Source organism: Aedes aegypti, chromosome 2, assembly GCF_002204515.2.
Source record: "Aedes aegypti strain LVP_AGWG chromosome 2, AaegL5.0 Primary Assembly, whole genome shotgun sequence".
Classification (NCBI taxonomy): domain Eukaryota; kingdom Metazoa; phylum Arthropoda; class Insecta; order Diptera; family Culicidae; genus Aedes; species Aedes aegypti.
Genome location: NC_035108.1, coordinates 170,524,489 through 170,543,541, shown reverse-complemented (window position 1 = coordinate 170,543,541; position 19,053 = coordinate 170,524,489). Strand labels below are relative to the sequence as shown.

At 37.5% G+C, this 19,053-nt stretch overlaps 2 protein-coding genes across 2 annotated transcripts in view; one reads left to right on the top strand and one right to left on the bottom strand.

Moving 5' to 3' along the window:
- The window catches only part of LOC5571886 (eukaryotic translation initiation factor 5B), a 314,657-nt gene that overhangs the window by 193,099 nt on the left and 102,505 nt on the right, over positions 1-19,053 (top strand). The gene's annotated exons all lie outside the window — the stretch shown is intronic.
- On the bottom strand, positions 14,097-15,411 carry LOC5571888 (leucine-rich repeats and immunoglobulin-like domains protein sma-10). The gene is made up of 2 exons (XM_001659948.2): positions 15,305-15,411; positions 14,097-15,247 (listed from the first exon to the last, which is right to left on the bottom strand). Exons 1-2 carry the CDS (start codon positions 15,403-15,405, stop codon positions 14,146-14,148), a joined length of 1,203 nt encoding a protein of 400 aa, XP_001659998.1. The 5' UTR covers positions 15,406-15,411; the 3' UTR covers positions 14,097-14,145.

The following is a 19,053-nucleotide window of genomic DNA, read 5'->3' as shown; positions in this document are numbered from 1 at the left end:
CGCGTTTTGCCGGAAACTCTTAGCGAACTTCTTCTCAAACATCTTGAAGAGAAGAAGCACATTGTTTTTACCTATGACGACAAAACTGAACGTTTGTTCAAAGTCGTGACTATAAGTCACCTGAAGAGATCAAAAATGGAATAAATGATTTACTTGGATTTTCCCCAGTTCAAGTAATCATTATGAAAAAGAGAACCCAATCTGGCATTGTTCGGAAAGCGCTTTCTCAAGAATTTTATTTAGTTCACTTTAACAAAAAAGAACTAAACAATATAAAAGCTTTAGAACAAGCAAAACTTTTGTTTGATGTCCGTGTGACATGGGAACATTTCCAGAAACTTGGAGGAAATTACCAGAACCCCACTCAGTGCCGTCGGTGCCAAAAGTGGGGTCATGGTACAAAAAATTGTCGCATGGATGCTAAATGCATGATTTGCGGAGGTTCTTCTCACGCTAAGGACGTCTGTCCAGTGAAAGAAGATACCAGAAAGTTTGAATGCGCCAATTGCAAGGGCCCTCATAAAGCTAACTTTTGGGAATGCCCTTTACGCAAGAGAGTCGTTGATGCTCGTGCCAGGCAGATGAAGGATAATATCCGTTACGATAACGGCCGTTTCCGCAATTTGCCTGGTAGAGTATCGAACAATGCTCATTTTTCAGTTAACTATCGCTTGATCATGAATCATACTCATCAGGAAGATCATAATCATGCTCATTCACAAACTAATTTTAATCCGTCGGGTAGCCGTTCGAATCTTTCGAATGTATCTACCCACGGTAAATCCTTTGCCGATATCGTAGCAGGAAATTCGAACTCCTCCCCTGTTCGATCCATGGGTACCCATTCTACTTGTTTCAAATCAAATGGAAAAAACCCTACCGCCACAGGTAACTCCGCATCTTCGTCTACCGGAAATTCTAATGGGAAATCACATGACATGTCTGGCTCTGATTTTAATTTTCTAACTGAACAATTGAATCTAATGATTGATGCAATGTTCAAAGCCACCACTATGACTGAAGCAGTCCAAGTAGGTGTAAAATTTACAAATCAAATTGTTATTGGATTACGTTTTTCTAATGGATCCAAATAATAATTTAAATATTTTAAATTGGAATGCTCGTTCTCTGAATGGTAAAGAGGACGAGCTGTTTAATTTTCTTACGGTTAATAACGTGCATATAGCAGTTATTACCGAAACGTATTAAAAATCTGGATCTAAACTCAAAAGAGATCCTAACTTTTTTGTTTATCGTAATGATCGACTTGATGGGGCATGTGGGGGAGTTGCAATCATCATTCATAGGCGTATAAAACATCAACTGTTTTCATCATTTGAAACTAAAGTTTTTGAAACTTTAGGTGGTTCTGTTGAAACACATTTTGGTAAATATACTTTCATAGCTGCCTATTTGCCTTTTAAATGCTCTGGGCAGCAAGTTAATTTGCTCCAAACTGATTTGCGAAAATTGATCCTATAACATTTCCCCGAATACCATTACCCCGAAAACCATCACCCCGAAAGTCAATACCCCGAATGGTCAAGTACCCCGAAAACCAATACCCCGAAAACCATTACCCCGAATAGTCCGTTACCCCGAATACCATTTCCCCGAATGGACCATAACCCCGAATTTTCTTGGCACGAAAAATTGAAGATCCGACAAATGAATCCCATATACCTATTTCATAGAATTTTGATTTTCATTTGAATTTTTGTTCTTAATGTTATCAAAGATTTATTATTCTTTTAATCAACAGCTATTCTTCATGAGCCAGGTGAGAACCCAAATTTTACTCACAGGCGTGTACTTGATTTTGTGAGAATGATTGTGTTCACAGCAATAAATCATTTTTCGAACTGATGATAATGCTGACATGTTAATATTAGATACATTTCCCGCCCTCTTTCAAAAGCGTTATATTATTTGTTAATGTATAATTATATTTTTATATTGCTGGAGGCAATGCGAGTTCAACATATTCTAAAATGTCATTAGACTATGGTTTGAAAAATGTCAGATGAAAATGTTAACTGATTTTAAACTGACCACTATTTCAAAAGTACATCGCTAAAGAACAGCCTATGATAAAAGAAGAAAAAAATCACTGTTGAAAGCGTCAATAATTATGATGCCAACAATCACTTTGTTAGTGCAACTTCCGAAAGAATAGCCGATAACTAAAAGAAGGACAAATCTCTTCTTGGAAATTGTAATACTGACAAGATGTAATACAGACAAGTAATGCAGGGGCTTATTTTCATTTATTTTTTGAAGTCACTGCCAACTTTGAATTTCGCTCAAGACAATTTTGTCAGTCGATTTTTTTACCGCTATTGCTCAAACTTCAACTCAAACGGTACAACTCGAAAGAACAGCCTATAACTCAATGAAGAGAAAATCATTGATTTAAATTTTTACACTGCCATTATACAACCTCGAAAGAACAGCCGATGTTTGAAAGAATAAAAAATCACCAATAGGAATAGTAGTAACTTAACTCTCCCTTACTCGATATTCTGTATCTCGATATTTCCCCTAACTCGATGGAATGCGCGGTCCCTTCAATCTAGCATACTTTGATCCCTCTGTAAGTCGAAACCTCTCTAACTCGATGTTCCCTAACTCGATGCGATCTGTTTCAGTTTCCTATGCAAGTTTACCTCTCTAACTCGATATTTTCATGGAAATTTCCAAATATTCTCCAAATGTTCATAAATTTCATAAATTTGATAATTATGATTATAGTGATAGTAAAATGAAGGTTCACAAGTCATTTCAGGGTGATAAAAAATTAAAATTTTGAAGACTATGCAAAAAGTGTCACGTTGGCAAATGTACAAAAAATTTACTATTTTTCACATTTAATTTACTATTTTAAATGTACTTTGTCGAAACAATCAAAATTTCGAAAATTGAAAAAAATGTGTTTTGTATCTCGATACCTCCCTAACTCGATGATCCTTTCAATATCGAGTTAGGGAGAGATAACTGTAGTTACTAAGCCGAAAACTTTCAGGCTCAAATTCGCGAGCTTCCTTGAAGAATTTCTTGAAGTGCATCACTCATTTTCGGGGAAGTGTCGTATTAGGGGAACTGGTTTTCGGGGTAATTTACCATTCGGGGTAATGGTTTTCGGGGTAATGTGTCATTCGGGGTAACGTTGCATTCGGGGTAATGGTTTTCGGGGTACTGGTTTTCGGGGAGATGGTTTTCGGGGTAATGGTATTCGGGGAAGTGTTATAGGACCCTCAAAGTAATTCCAACGGCAGAATTTTATTTGATGAGTGCTCTTCAGGATATTTCTCAATTAAATACCCTGATAGCCCCACATGTTTTTCCTCTTCTAGAAATCCTTCTACGATTGATTTGGTCTTAACCGACTCTAGTCATCTTTGTAGCCAACTGATTACTCATGCTGATTTTGATTCTGATTATGTCCCTGTTACATTTCAAATATCCCAAGAAGCGATTCTCAATCCTATCAGCTCCACTTTCAATTATTTACGAGCCGACTGGAATATATATGAAACGTATGTTGACTCTAATCTTGATGTTAACATTTCTTTAGAAACTAAACTTGATATTGACAATGCTCTTGAAACTTTAACAAATTCCATTGTTGAAGCCCGGAGCATTGCAATTCCAAAATGTGAAGTAAAATTTGAATCCGTGATTATAGACGATGATCTTAAACTCTTGATCCGTCTTAAAAACGTGAGGAGAAGGCAATTTCAACGCACTCGCGATCCTGCTATGAAAATTATATGGCAGGATTTGCAGAAAGAAATCAAGAAACGTTTTGCTCAATTAAGAAACAAACATTTTGAAAATAAAATTTCTCAATTGGACCCTGGCTCTAAGCCCTTTTGGAAATTATCTAAAATCTTGAAAAAACCTCAGAAGCCAATACCGGCATTGAAAGAGGAAAACAAATTATTACTAACTAATTGCGAAAAAGCTCAAAAACTTGCTATGCAGTATGAAAGTGCGCACAATTTTAATTTAGGACTTACTAGTCCAATTGAAAATGAAGTTACTCAGGAGTTCGAAAATATTCTCAATCAAGAGAACGTTTTCGAAAATGCCTGGGAGACTGATTTGGAAGAAGTGAGAACTATTATTAAAAAATTCAAAAACATGAAAGCTCCTGGCGATGATGGAATTTTCTACATCCTCATCAAGAAACTTCCAGAAAGTAGCTTATCATTTTTAGTTGATATTTTTAACAAATGTTTTCAATTAGCATATTTTCCTGACAAATGGAAAAATGCTAAGGTTGTTCCAATTTTAAAACCAGACAAAAATCCTGCATAAGCTTCTAGCTATTGTCCAATCAGTTTGATTTCCTCCATCAGTAAACTTTTTGAAAAGGTTATTTTGAACAGAATGATGGCCCACATCAACGAAAATTCAATTTTTGCCAATGAACAGTTCGGATTCCGCCATGGACATTCGACCACTCATCAACTTTTACGTGTAACAAATTTGATCCGTTCCAACAAATCTGAAGGCTATTCTACTGGTCTTGCTCTTCTAGACATAGAAAAAGCATTCGACAGTGTTTGGCATGAAGGTTTGATTGTAAAATTAAAAAACTTTAATTTTCCAACATACATTGTTAGAATATTTCAAAGTTCATAATTCAGGTTAATTATCAGAACTCCAGATCTGAAAGACTACCTGTAAGAGCTGGTGTTTCTCAAGGCAGCATTTTGGGACCAATATTATACAATATTTTCACATCTGACTTACCTGCGTTACCTCAGGGATGTCAAAAATCTTTGTTTGCGGATGACACAGGCCTCTCCACCAAAAGACGAAGCCTGCGTGTCATCTGTAGTCGATTGCAAAAAGTTTGGATATTTTTTCTTCATACTTGCAAAAATGGAAGATTTCTCCTAATGCTTCCAAAACTCAAATTATAATATTCCCACATAAACCAAGAGCTCTTTATTTGAAACCTTCAAGTAGACATGTTGTCACGATGAGAGGGGTTCCAATAAATTGGTCAGATGAAGTTAAGTATCTAGGGCTCATGCTAGATAAGAATTTAACTTTCAAAAATCACATTTAAGGGGAATTAAAGCCAAATGTAATAAATATGTAAAATGTCTCTATCCCCTTGTTAATAAAAAATCAAAACTTTGTCTTAAGAACAAGCTTTTGATATTCAAACAAATTTTCAGGCCAGCCATGTTGTATGCTGTACCAATATGGACTAGCTGTTGTAATACCAGGAAGAAAACTCTGCAGAGAATTCAAAATAAAATTTTGAAAATGATTCTGAGACTTCCTCCCTGTTAAAGTACCAATGAGTTACATAGAATATCCAATGTTGAAACATTGGAACAAATGTCAAATAAAATAATTAATAATTTCAGGCAAAAATCGTTACAATCTTCTATTGCCACGATTAATGCGTTATATGTTTAGGTTTAGTTAGGTTAAGTATATTCAAAGCGTTGTGTTTTTTTTTTCTTATAAACAAGTGAAATCTACTCACCTGTAAAAAATCTGAACTGCTACGGCAAATGAAATGTAATAAGTTTGTTAACAAAATGTTTATTAAATCTTAAATTTGTTTTACCAAATTAGGATGATAGTGTTGTCTAATAACACAGAACACCTAGAAATAAAAAATGAATGTAATGTTTGGAATAATACTAATAAAAAAATGATGATGATAAACCCCGTTTTTCTCGCTTATTTATCATTGGGTGTAGGTGTTTTATTTTACTGAAATGATAAACAATTCCCAAACATACTAAGCAATAGTGCCTCCCAGGTGTAATGTCGTGCAGAAATGAAACACCGGACTTTCACTAATCACTAATTTATTACTACGGCTATCGTGATCAGGGTGGGTGTACGGCTGTCAACTACAAACAAAGCTCGCCTAACAATCATCTCTCACGCGGGCCGTCCCAAACAGCATCATTTCTCACGCGGGCCGGCCAAACAGCACAGGTCGAAAACGCGGGCCATGCCAGGCAGCAAATGCTGATGCTTTTCAACGATTCTACCCCATTACCCCGAATCCCACTACCCCGAATGCCATTAACCCGAACGCCATTACCCCGAATTCCAAAACCCCGAACGACCCATCACCCCGAATGACATTACCCCGAATTCCAATATAATGTGGAAATATCATCAATATTATCATGTCAAGATATTTGTAAATTCGGGGAAATAGCATTCGGGGTGATGGAATTCGGGGTAATGGTACATTCAGGGTAATGGAATTCGGGGTGATGTCATTCGGGGAAAGGGCATTCGGGGTAATGGGGTAGAATCTTTTCAACACTCTAACAGTGGGATGTCTAGCAGCGTTCTGACCCACACGAACACACCCACAAAACATGAACGGTAGGCGCACCTCGTTGCGTATACCCCCCCCTGATCGTGATACTTACTCCACGGTCGATCGGTAAAAGAGACCGAACATGGGGACGCATAGTCTTTTATAGGGTGCAGAACAAAAGGCATTGTTTTACAATCTATTGAGCGTGGGGAAAGTGTGCGGGATAATCTACGTTCAAGGTCATGACTATTTCTATACACTACTACTATTGCTAATTTACCACAGTATACAGTTGATGGATTCTGCAATGCTAATAGGGTTCACAACACCAGGTTAGATGGGTTTTATAATGTACTGTTATCCCCCGATCAAATCAAAGCTGTGGCAGAAGATGATAAACAAACTGAAACTCTCATGATGTGCTGCGGATCATGATTTTTACAACCTCTGATCTTGACATATATTAGTTAGAAATAGCGCCACAGCGCGGTAGAATGCTGAACTAATCGGACATACAGCGTATACTTCTAGAGCGAATAATTTTGCCGAAAAAATAATTCGTCACTATATTTAAAATCTTTATAAATTTAATAGTAGACCTTATCTTCTTCTAAATTTTTACTGAATAAGTTCCAAAGTTTCCCTAATTTTTAACATTTAACATTAGTCCATTTTTGTGTTCTTTCCTTCTTCTTCTTCCTCTCGGCATTACGTACTCGCTGGGACAGAGCCTGCCTCTCAGTGTTCTTATGAGCCCTTCCACAGTTATAAACTGAGAGCTTTCTTTGCCAATGTTGCCATTTTTGCATTCGTATATCGTGTAGCAGGTACGATTATACTCTTTGCCCGGGGAAGTTGTGGGCTTCGTGGCCGTGCGGTTAGTGTTACCAAGCATTTAGCCGCATCGTGTCAAGAAGTGTGGGTTCGATTCCCGCTTCAGTCCGAAAACTTTTCGTCAGGAACGTTTTCCGATTGTGCCACTGGGCGTTGCATGCTAGTCCGTTGTCTAGTGTGGTGCTTCCTTCAAAGGACATGACCGTCCACTGGAAGCATCAACGTAACGTGTGTCTTTTAAATAAATAAAAAAAAAGTCAAGGAAATTTCCGCTACGAAAAGATCCTGGACCGACCGGGAATCGAACCTAACCACTCGGCTTAGGAAGTGTTCTTATCCCCTCCTCTTCAATTAGAAATACACTAGTTTTCCAAAACACGCGTTACAAGTTTTGCGAAGTTCTTTCAATTTGAGTTTAAAATCAACATGATTCCAAAATACAGGTTTTGATGGATTGGTGATTGGAATGAGGACACATCACATCATTAACCGTCAATTTTAGCTTGTGAATCAAGAAAAAAAAATTCCCGAATTTTAGATTCAATCATCCTTAAAAATCATCCGATAAAAACTTGGGCTCAACAGGGTTAAAACCAAAAACAAAATTTAGTACCAGTGGCTAGGCACCGCATGCAACAACGGAAGCCGTAAGGTTTCCAGGGAAGGGAAGTGTGTTGTTGGCGAGTTTCTTGGGCTGAGTTCGATTCAGTTGTTACTTATATCAATTCCGTTTGGCTGGAGCAGATTTCCTGTGTTTGTCGCACGCATGACGCACGCACACGTGTTCAGCGGTATGCGATACACCTATTTGCAAGATTTACATACCGGTGCGACCGGTGTTTGGTGGTGACACATTCGCTGATCGTGCGCTTGGGTGGTGTGCCAAAATACTTGCTGCGATAAACGGCGGAAGGTTACCTCAGCTTACATTTGAAACACGTGGTTTCTTTCTCCGCTGGTTGCCGGCCGGATCAGGGAAGGCGCGTGTGTTGGTGTGCAGCCGTCAATATCCGCCGGATTAGTTCACCATACGGCGTTCCTTCGTTGCGAAACTATAAATGCATGAAATTGAGCTAGTTGAAATCATTGAATTTTTGTTGTGAATTGCATTAGCTACCACATAGATAATGGTACGTAAAGTACCGGCAAGAATAAAGTACACATACGCCGATTTACATTCAAAATTGTAAAGTTTGGAGAACTGTATGTGCGCTATTGGCTTAGACTGCAGAGAATACGTGAAGGTGAAGATGAATCGAATCCACAGCTCTAATCTTCTACAGCACAAATCTGTAGAATCAGAGTGACCAATCAATCAAGTTTTTAACCTAAATGGTTGTCTGGTTCTTCAGATTTGTGTTCTTGAAGATTTTTTTTTGTAACCTTCGATTCAATTTCACTTGAACACACCTTATTTCAAAATTCTTGGATACAATTCCGTTAATTTTTGATATTGGAATTTCAGGTCAATTAATTTACTTGAAGCTGTGATACAAGTCTCCTAACTTGAGCATTTTGTATGAAAATCAGACATTGTATACTTTATGCTTGCCAGTACTGTACATCAAATTTTCTTTGATTTTCCTACTCAGCCCTATATGATTTGTTTCACCACCTTTAGGCCACAATCTAGAATTTTCTCACAATCTCCACCGACAAATCGCAAATTCCGTGGTAGGAAACACTTCGTTCCGGTCACATAGCAGGCACAGGAAAAAGGTGCGTTCCTTCGTCACCGTCATCAGCAGTCATTTGCCATAATTGCCGCTTGCATGAAACGTCTTCCCCTTCCAGAACGTGTGTTCTTAAGTAACAAACTCAGTGTTCTTCATGGCTCGCAGCTTGTGTCGTTTTCGCTACGCTCGTAAATACACTCGCAGGCCCCCTGTCTTTCCACCTTCACTCTCCCCTTGCTCATCCGACGACGACTCTTGTTCATTCATACTCGCTGCGCCATTCATTCATTCCACGTTCGTTCCCGCCACATCGTAGATTTGTGTTTCATTCATAAAATTACTCCGCCAACAGCACAGCAGCAGCAGGCAAGCATTAATTTTAACTTCCTTCCGGATTTCCGATGATGTTTTTTCTCTCCCCCTTGCCTCTGACCTGCCCCGCTTGTGGCCGGCCCTTCTGCGTCTTGTCGAAGTTCGTTATGTTTGTAATACGATTAGAACAAAGCTGGCCCAAGTCACTATTGGAGTGGTCGGAATCGTCTTACGTGCTGCCAAATAAATGGTCTGCGATATCTATAATATGTTGAATGTTTGCAATACTGATATATTTTAGTGATGTTCGAAATCGTATATGCATTAATATTCGGTACAGGAAAAAAACAAAACAAACGTAATGACTTACACAACGCTTTTTCACTTCGTAAATCTTTTGAGTAGCTTATTGAATCATTACTGAACAATTTTCAAGATACTTATGCTTAAATTTTCAAGATTTGCAAAATAATGGTTCGCGCATATCGATATAATTTTTAATACCATACCCTCTAGCTAGAGGTCTTTAACCGAAATTGAGAAATAGTCTTCTTTCCTGCACTGAAATATGCTGTGTCGTAATGGTTATTACCCAACTGAAATCAGTTACATAATAGCTATTAAGCAGCGGTTTTTTCAATTCGCAACTGTTTTGAGTTGCGTAATTAATCATTACACAACTATTTTTAGAAATAGCAAAATTATAGTTAATGCATCCTGATATGTTGTTAGATTTCCGTAAGTGATCTTCAACGATATTGCAAAAAATGTTTCACGTAACTCGTTGCAGAAATCATTTTTTTTAATTTCTCATCGTAATAGGCTGTTTTTCATCACGCCAATTTGTCATGAAACGGCCTACTTTCCTGCACTGAAGTATGCAGTGCGGGAATAGTCATTATGCAACTGAAACCAGTGCTCTAATGATTCACTATGCAACATACATAACTGTTTTGAGTTGCGTAATGAATCATAACACAACCATTTTTCAAAAATTTACAACAATTATGAATGCATTCCGATATAATTTCAGATACCCTCAAGTGGTCTTCTACGAAATTGCAAAAAATGTTGTACGTAACACGTTGCAGAACTCGATTTTTACAGTAATTATAAATTTACGACTCGTGCTGTAAAAATAATCAATCTGCAACTTGTTCCGTAATAGTAGTTTGAATTGAATTTGTATACTTTCAACAATCCCACGCTTTTCTCCATCGCAAGAATCGAACCATAACTATGACGAACAAGAAACTATGCGAAGCCCACCACACAGCAAACTTGCTGAGTCAGATTATCCCATTATAGCGCAAGCCCGCATCCAAGGAGGGAAAGAATGCATGCTCGAGCGTTCTCCGTACTTCCGATTTACTTCCGAAATGCGCACGCTCGCACGGCCTACGGTGCGTGGAGGGAAGCAAAGAAATTTCCCATAAATTTTCTACTTCCGCACATTGCGCCGCAAAATAGAAATGCCGAGGAAAGATAATAAGAAGATCGATCATTTGCTTCCTACCTCTTAGGGTTTCTCCGGGCTTCGCAGGTTTCTACGCCTCTTGCTCTCTCTCTAGCTATATCCATCCCGGAACGGAAATAAATACTTCCGGATGTTATTTTTTCTGCTTTTCTATTTTGCTGCTTGCTTCCTCAGGCCAGGCCGACAAAACACAGGGGCTTACGAGAGAGTGATCGCAGGGGTTTCACTTTTCTCGTAACTATTTTCTCCATTCTGTGGCATAGCCGCCAATACCGACGACTGCCTAATGAATTGGTAAAGTGCTTCCAGTGTTTGTGGAATTTGCCCCTTTTTTCTTTTATTTGTAGTTTTTTTTTCTTTCTCTCTTCTGGCATCAGGAGCTGCCTTCGGGTTGGAAATAATCAGCATAATCCGGGAAGCTTCATTTGCTGATCTCAAACTGATGAGAGCTGAGTCTGTTTCAATGATAGGGGTTTCTGCTTGGGATCGATGATTTAAACATAACTTATATATTACAGAGCTTGCATTTAGTTTCTATTTAATGACTTAAAGTAAAAAGAGATTTTTACGCTACTATTTCACATGATCTTCCAGATTTTTTTTCTTACAATATTCCACTAGGAAAAGCTTCAGGAAATGTTTGAATGATTTTTCCTGTAATTTTCTCAGGAATGCTTTGAAAGACTTCTCCAGGGATAACCCAGAATTTCCTCTTGAGATTCTTTTGCTCATTCTCTCAGGTTTTCGTCCGGAATTCTTTTAGCGCTTGTTCAAGGGATTCATAAAGCAGTTTTTTCCAGGAAAACCTCGAGCACTTCAACCGACTATCCTAGGTATATCTAACAGAGATTTGTCCATTAACTGTTCCACCAATTTCTCCAGTTGTTACCTACACAGTTCGAACGAAACGTGTAAATTTCTGAGACATATAATGCACATAATTGGAGCGTGGTATATAATGGATATTTACATCATATGTCATGTAATCTTCAATTATATGTCATGTAATCCAGCAGGATCCTGTGTGATTACGTGACATGTAACACAAATTTACATGATTCCAGACTTAAATTTACATGACGTCTTGTTTACATCACATAAATGAAGTATACATGACGTGTAATGTTCATTATTTTTAACTGTGTAAGAGATGTTCCAAAGGAATTCCTCAATTTCATCCAGTTATGCACTCGTGCAGTTCATTAAAACATTTATCGAGCAATTTCTCAAATAGAATTTTTATGTATGGGTGAATTTAAAATTGTTATCTGGAAAAGTCTTGATCTCCTTTGTCGTATATAAGGGAACCTTACAAATTCACAGAAACTTTTTATCTGGATCTTCCAGATTTTTGTTCAATGGAGATTAAAAAATCTGGTACATACCAGATAAATCTGGAAGATTGGCTACGCTTCTCCCAATTGAAGACGTATTGCCACGAGAAGTTTAGACTGAAATAAATATCCTTAGTAAAATGCTTGGTTGGATTCTATTATAATTCCTTATGAAAAGTCTTATCTCCTGATTCCGTTTGGTTTCTTATTGTCTTCTTATTGTTCTTCGTCTGTTTTTAATCCCTTTGGCGTTCTCTTTCTGTTCTCGTTATTTTTAGGAATGAGGTCTCTATTTTTTCTAAGGCCAGTCCAGCTATTAAATCATTTTGTGAAATTTATTTTGAAAATACAGTCACTCCACGCAGTTGAATTAACCACAATTTATGAATCAGCTGACTTCAAAAGACAAAATTATTATCAAACTTGTCAAAAAACATCACAGAATTATTTTTACTGATAATAAACTATGTGTAAAAATAACTCTGTGATGTTTTATGACAAGTTTGATAATAATTTTGTCTTTTGAAATCAGCTGATTAATAAATTGTGGGTGATTCAACTGCGTGGGGTCACTGTAGGTGATAACAGTTTTGACTAGTCGCCAATATGTCGACTACCAAACTTTGGATTCATTCAAATATTAAAACATAATTAGGAACGACCCTATTTCCTCACAACCGGAACCCTCCAGATCCGGAACTGGTGCAACTGCACATGTAACATTCCTCCTGTCGCCGGAACCCCAGGCCATATGACCCTGTTTCTCACGCAACAAAAACCATTCATCGTCTTTCCCTCGTCAATTGCAGCGACTACTGCGCTTAGGGGCAATAGAATTTTATGAATGAAATGGAATGACTTGTGTGAGAGCTTAACACGCTGTTACGAAATATGTGAATGGCGGAACCAAGACATGAATCAAATTATATCGGAGAGATCTTATCCAGATCTGTCTCTCAGTTCCCCGTTGATAATGCTAAAATTCGTGGGCTGATTTCCGTATGAGACACGTTCGCATCTCAGATGAGTAAATATTATTAATTTAATTTTAATGTAAACTAAACCATTTTCCCCATGAGAACATTTTGAATCACTTCGCCCTATTCACTCAAAACTGACGACGCGTCAATCCCGTTTTCACCGGTCGAATGGAACAATATTCTAGAATGTTGACTGGCTTCGGCGGTGCTGCTGTTTACTTTGGCGGTGTTTAATTTTTAGTTCCGGTTTTAATTAACACGCCCCTGGGGCGAGAGCCGGAATGTGTTGTGCCCACGAGGTGTGGTTTTTTTTGTGGATGAATGAAATTTGTTATCGTCAGGAAAGACCGGTTTACGCACGAACAATAAGTCGGTGGTAATTTATCGCTTCAGGTTTCGCCATGGAAGATTGCTGTCGACGGGGAACTTTCAGAAACTGTAGTTACAGATTTTTGTGGGGATGATTGAATCTGAAGATTCAAACCAATATTTTACTATTTTTTTACATTTTTATACAATGCTGAAGCCGTGTCGTGAAATCATTGTTAAATTCGGCACAAGTTTTTGGAACCACTTAGATTTAACGTTTTGTCCTAAACAGCTCTGTAATTACAGTTTTTATGATTTTTTTCATGTTTTAGATATTTTATGAGTTGACGGTCCAAGTCTAAGAAAAATATCTTTGACATTCCTCCAAAGATTTCAGCATGATTATCCCTTGTGATTATTTTAACAATCTATTTGTTATATTGGTTTTGACTTTCTGAATGATCTATCTTTTTCACGATTCGATTTGTCTCATTCGCTTTTGTACCTTTTTCACTATCAAACAACATTAAAACTGGAAGTAAACGACCAGATAGCACCGGAAATGAGTATATCCGGTTGTAAGGTATTCCAAAGGGAGGAAGAAAACTAAAATCCTCAGGACACGCTTATTGACACACTTTCTGCGCACAATGCCGAAGGTCGACCCACAAAAAATAAGGATTTTGAGTAAACAACCACCAACTAGCCTGTCGAAAAAAAAGGAAACCATGAATAACGACAGCGGAATAGCTTTGATGCGTCTTCGTGTCGAAGCTTAGGACCGGAAGGCTTACCAGAGCGGAAATCCTTCCTTCCGCTAGCTGGTCGAATGCATGGAACCGACCTAGCCAAACAAAACAACAGTTTTATGTTTTTACAACTTTATTATGCTTGCACCATATACACACCTCGCTCAGCTGTGCATATTTATGCTGCGTGACATTCGTAGGTTGTTCATTTCGTACAAATGTTTCGTTTTCCTGAGAAGCTCCAGGGTCGCCTCTTTTATCTCGTTTACAATTTCTTCCAAAAAGTTGACCCGCTTTTGTGCAGTCGCCAGACGCGTATCGATATTGTGCTCTTTAAGCTGTTTTAGACGCAGCATTTCCGTGCTGTTAAGACGATTCGTCAACTTATCAGTTCCGTCAGGTGCACTCAGAGCCATCTGTTCCAAAAAATCTTCATGGCAAACCGTTCGTGTAGTGGATGTGTGTCTTTTGATTCGTTTGAACATCAATAAGCTGTTGATTTGCATTTGTCGACCACAGTTCCAAGGATTATTATTCAAATCCACTTCCTCGATGGTAGGAAAGCTCTTATCCAACTGGAATGTATTGAGCGTTGGTATCCGATTCATTGAAATGTTGAATTCTTTCAAATCTCTCATGACAACTCCGCTCAGATCAAAATGCACAATGTTATTTTCAGCCAAAACCAACCTTCTCAAAGAAGGGAGCTTCAAATTTCCATAACAATCTATTTCTTTGATTAAATTACCGCCAAGATCCAGTGTTTTCAGACGATTCAGATTAGAAAATATGTTCCATTTTACACTGCTTATCAAGTTATTGCTCAAGCCAAGAATCACCAGCGATCTGATTTCGCTCACAAACGAAGCATCTTGCAGCTGATTGTAGTTCAATCGCAGCATCCAAACGATCAATTTTTCCGCCGAATCAAATTCCACTTTCGAAATGTTGTTATGCATTAGTTCAGCATACTCCAAGGTGTCTCTCAGGAAAAAATGCTCCACTCCTGAATAGGAAATGGTCAGTCGTTTCGTTTTGTTGCTCATACGAGATGCGACGTCACGATTGAAATCCCGAATGGAGCCGTAGTTTATCTCCAGATCAACCGGCGGAAAGAACACCCGGTACAGAGTGGTTTCGTTGCTGATCAAGACATTCTCCAGGATACAATTTTTCTGGACGGTGTAGTATCCAAAGCCGATGCGTTTGCAGTTAAACAACCAGGTGATTCCGCAGTGGAGCTGAAGGATGATCACCAGAATGGTTCTGTAGAGTACAGTCTAAGTAAAATTCAATGTGGTTTATTATAGTGCAGCTACTTACGTAAGAATGCTGCTTTGCAAATCCATTGCAAACTGACGAACGAGTAGTATTCTACTGTACGTTTCGATTAGAGTCGATGCTGCCTTATCAGCATGCATCATTACGATTGTGCAAACATCAAATGGCTTTCTCTATGTTCCATGTCTTGACAATTTTAGTTTTTATTGTTATGGACTTGGAACGCTTTCATTTTTTAAACAACCTTTCTACAAAACCGAGATCGAATGCTTATAAGGAAGTTCGCGGAGAATACACTCAATGGTCTTCTAGTGAAATCCCAGAAAAAAATACTTAGAAAAAATCTATAAGAAATATCCGAACCATTTTTTCTACGGAATCTCTAGAGTATTTTTTGAAGATATTCTCAAAGAAATTAAATTGTTTAAAAAATCCTGAAGATTTTTTATTGGGAGATTCTCCCAAAAATTGGAGACATTAGTCAAGCAAGTGTAAAAAAGTTTAAAATGCTGCCATTTCAACAATTTTTGACAGATTACATTCGTGTTAGCTCGAATGGAATCGTTCGGATGTCTAGTTTGTTGAGAATTATGGGATGTTTTGTAAATGTCCACTTCCACAGTTTTCCCGGTAGGTCACTGGGTCAGATCAGGTAAAAATGACCCCAATTTCCTTCTTCGTAAACATTTTCTCGACAAATTGGTATAAATCTGACTGTAACTCAACTTGTTTTTCTAGTTTCGACTACGAATGCCATGTTAGAACTAAATTAGACAATTGAACCACCTTGGTCTTGAGTAATGTTTCGGCTGTAATAGTGAATACCGTCGTTGGGGGTGACAATGGGTCAAAAAGGGATATGTGCGATTTATTTTTTGAATAACTATCGCAATTTAACTCCAATAAACTTCAAATTTGGTGTGTATGTACTTTGATGGTACAGTAACAACTGTTCAAAAAAATAAAGACAAATATTTATTCACAGCGGCACCACAAGTGAATGAAAAATGACCCAATCTCACCCCATAGAGGGGGTGACATTGGGTCGCTGTAATTGAAATAATTTGTTTTGAGAATATGATTTCAAAACCATTCACAACTGAAAAATATTGATAAAAAACGATGCAAATAAGACAAAAAGATATCTAAGATGTTTCACAAGTATGATTACACTGAAAATTGAAGAGCTATGAGAAAAAATATGTAAACCCAACATTTATCGTCAAGTTTACATAAATTTTCTTGGTGTTTCCCTCAAATTGTCTTCAAAGTCTCATCCCCATTGCTATAAAGCCCATTCAGTTTCCCCAAAGGTGTACTGAAACAGTGATTATTTTAAACCTTCGCAAATAGTTAAATTTCGGTGCGACATTCCACGATCAATACATTTTAGGCAGAAGTTGACGTCATAATCCCAGTATTTCAGCGATCCAACTCATTTGTACTTCCGTGAGATGTTTCTATAATATGAAAACACTAATAAATTATAAAATTTCAAAACAAAATCCATTTGATAAAATATTACGATGTTGCTGCGCACGAAACACAGTTGCTGGTTTGAGAAGTTGTCAAAATGCGTTGTATTGTTATTCAATGCACGGAATACTCAAGTAGACTTGTTTGATGTTTCAGAGATGCTGTATTTAGAAAGAATAAACACATCTTGATGAAAAAAGATAACACCCGGCACCGTAAAATGTCAAAAGAGTGGACTTGGAGTTTCATTTACTATCGTTCTTGCTTGACCCAATCTCACCCCCATTTTCAATGTTTTAGACATCGTACCGAAAAAAATGATTTTTTTGTGGGAAAATCAAACAGATTCCGGAAAATACCTGTGATGTGTAATGAAAAGACTTTCAACATTCTACTAATACAACGATAGAGGCTAGAGTACATGCGTGATACTTTGTACAGGAGAAATTTAATGTTGTAAATTTTATCTAGTTTCAACATGCAAGTTTATTGATGTAGTAAACAAAAACTACTATTTCTAAAAATGCATATTGTTATGAATTATGTGTAATAATATGTTCCCTAACATATGAATTATTAATATTAGTAATATCAGCGTTATTAGCTGAAATATTTTACAAAACATATTTTTCCGTTTTGACCCAATCTCACCCCCTAGACCCATTGTCACCCCCATCGACGGTAATTAAAGTACCCGCGTAGTTTTACACCCTACTCGCAGGGCTGGCAGTAGGTCTCTTTTTGAAGACTTGATGTCTAAAATGTCTTATTTCTTATCTTGCTTGAAGTCAATTCTGATGCAAAACTAAACAGGCTTCAGAGAAACCTTCAGAGACTGTTGCGAGATTATTCAACTGATTCTTTAAGAATTTATTCGTAGATTTCTCGAGAAAAATCTTCAGGACTTATTTTATTGGTTTCTCCAGAGATTTTATCTGAAATACTTTCAGGGACTCCTACAGGGATCTCTTCAGAAATTCTTCTAGATGCCTCTACCGGTTCTCCCAGACATTTTTCTGCTCATAGTAATTTTTCCACAATTTGTCCCAGGAAATCCTTGAGAATTTCTACGTTACAATCTTTCAATATTCTTTTTAATGTTTCCAAAGACTATCCTAGGACTTTCTCCAGGTATTTTTTAAATTAATCAACCAAGTTCTCCAAAAGTTCTTACAGATTTTTTGTGATAAAAACCGCAAAGGTTAATTCCAGAGCTTTTGATGAAATCCATTCATGATTTTTTTCCAATAAACCCGACAAGAAACTGTACGCCATTTCATCCACGGTTACTCCAAATAATTGTTACGAAAAAAACCCCTCGAGGGGTTATTCAATAGAATCTATTAGCAACTTTTAAAAGAATTCCTTAGATTCGAAATGTGGTTTATTATAAAGCCTAGAACTTTTTTATACGATTTCCTCCAGCATTTCTTCCAAACATTTCTCAAATCCAGTTAACATCAGCACAACAGATAACACTACAGATAACCTACCCGCAGTCTGGTGGGTAGGACTATCTATCCGAGACAATCTGATCGGAGCCAATCGAACATAACACACTGAGAAAAATCTACACGCCGAGGTCGTGTGTTTTACTTATAGATTTGCGCAATGAGGAAAACCACATGACTTGAGTGTGGTAGCCATATGGATTTCGTCATTGACTTCACGGTATAATAACATGTGTATCAACATTAGGTTGTCATGAGAACAAACATGAATGTCTAAATATTAAATCATGAAAACCAACTGATTTGCTTATTGAATTCGAAATGTAGTGGCTGTAGATAGTCATGTGTGATAGAACATGAATGTCATGAGACTGAAAGAAGAAATTTAATAGAAGAAATCTTGCTCCCCAAAATATGGATTCGAGGCTCTTTTGCTTGTCGCAAGCTCACTTCAATGTTTTTTTTTTCAAACAAGTGAGTCAACAAGTTTGCGGGGCGCCGCAAATCCATAATTTAGCATATTTCATTTTATTCGAAGCTGAAAGCTAGGAAAATCTGTTAGTGGTATTCGATTTTTCTCTAACACCATACATTATATCCAACGCTGGAAGTAATTCATTTTATTTATAGAAAATGAGAATGAACTCCTCATATTCACTCGGGCATCTTCACTCATAGAAAGAAAAACGAATCCGCAAATTTTCCTCTAACACTTTCAGCTTCAGAATTTGCCTCTTCTCTTTGGAACATGATGATGACTGTCGTTCGACACGAGCTCCATCCGCAATTTAGTTCGCTATGGGTTGATCACTAATAATTAAGAAATTTGGAACATGGAAATCGACAGCAAGCTCATCGATTTCA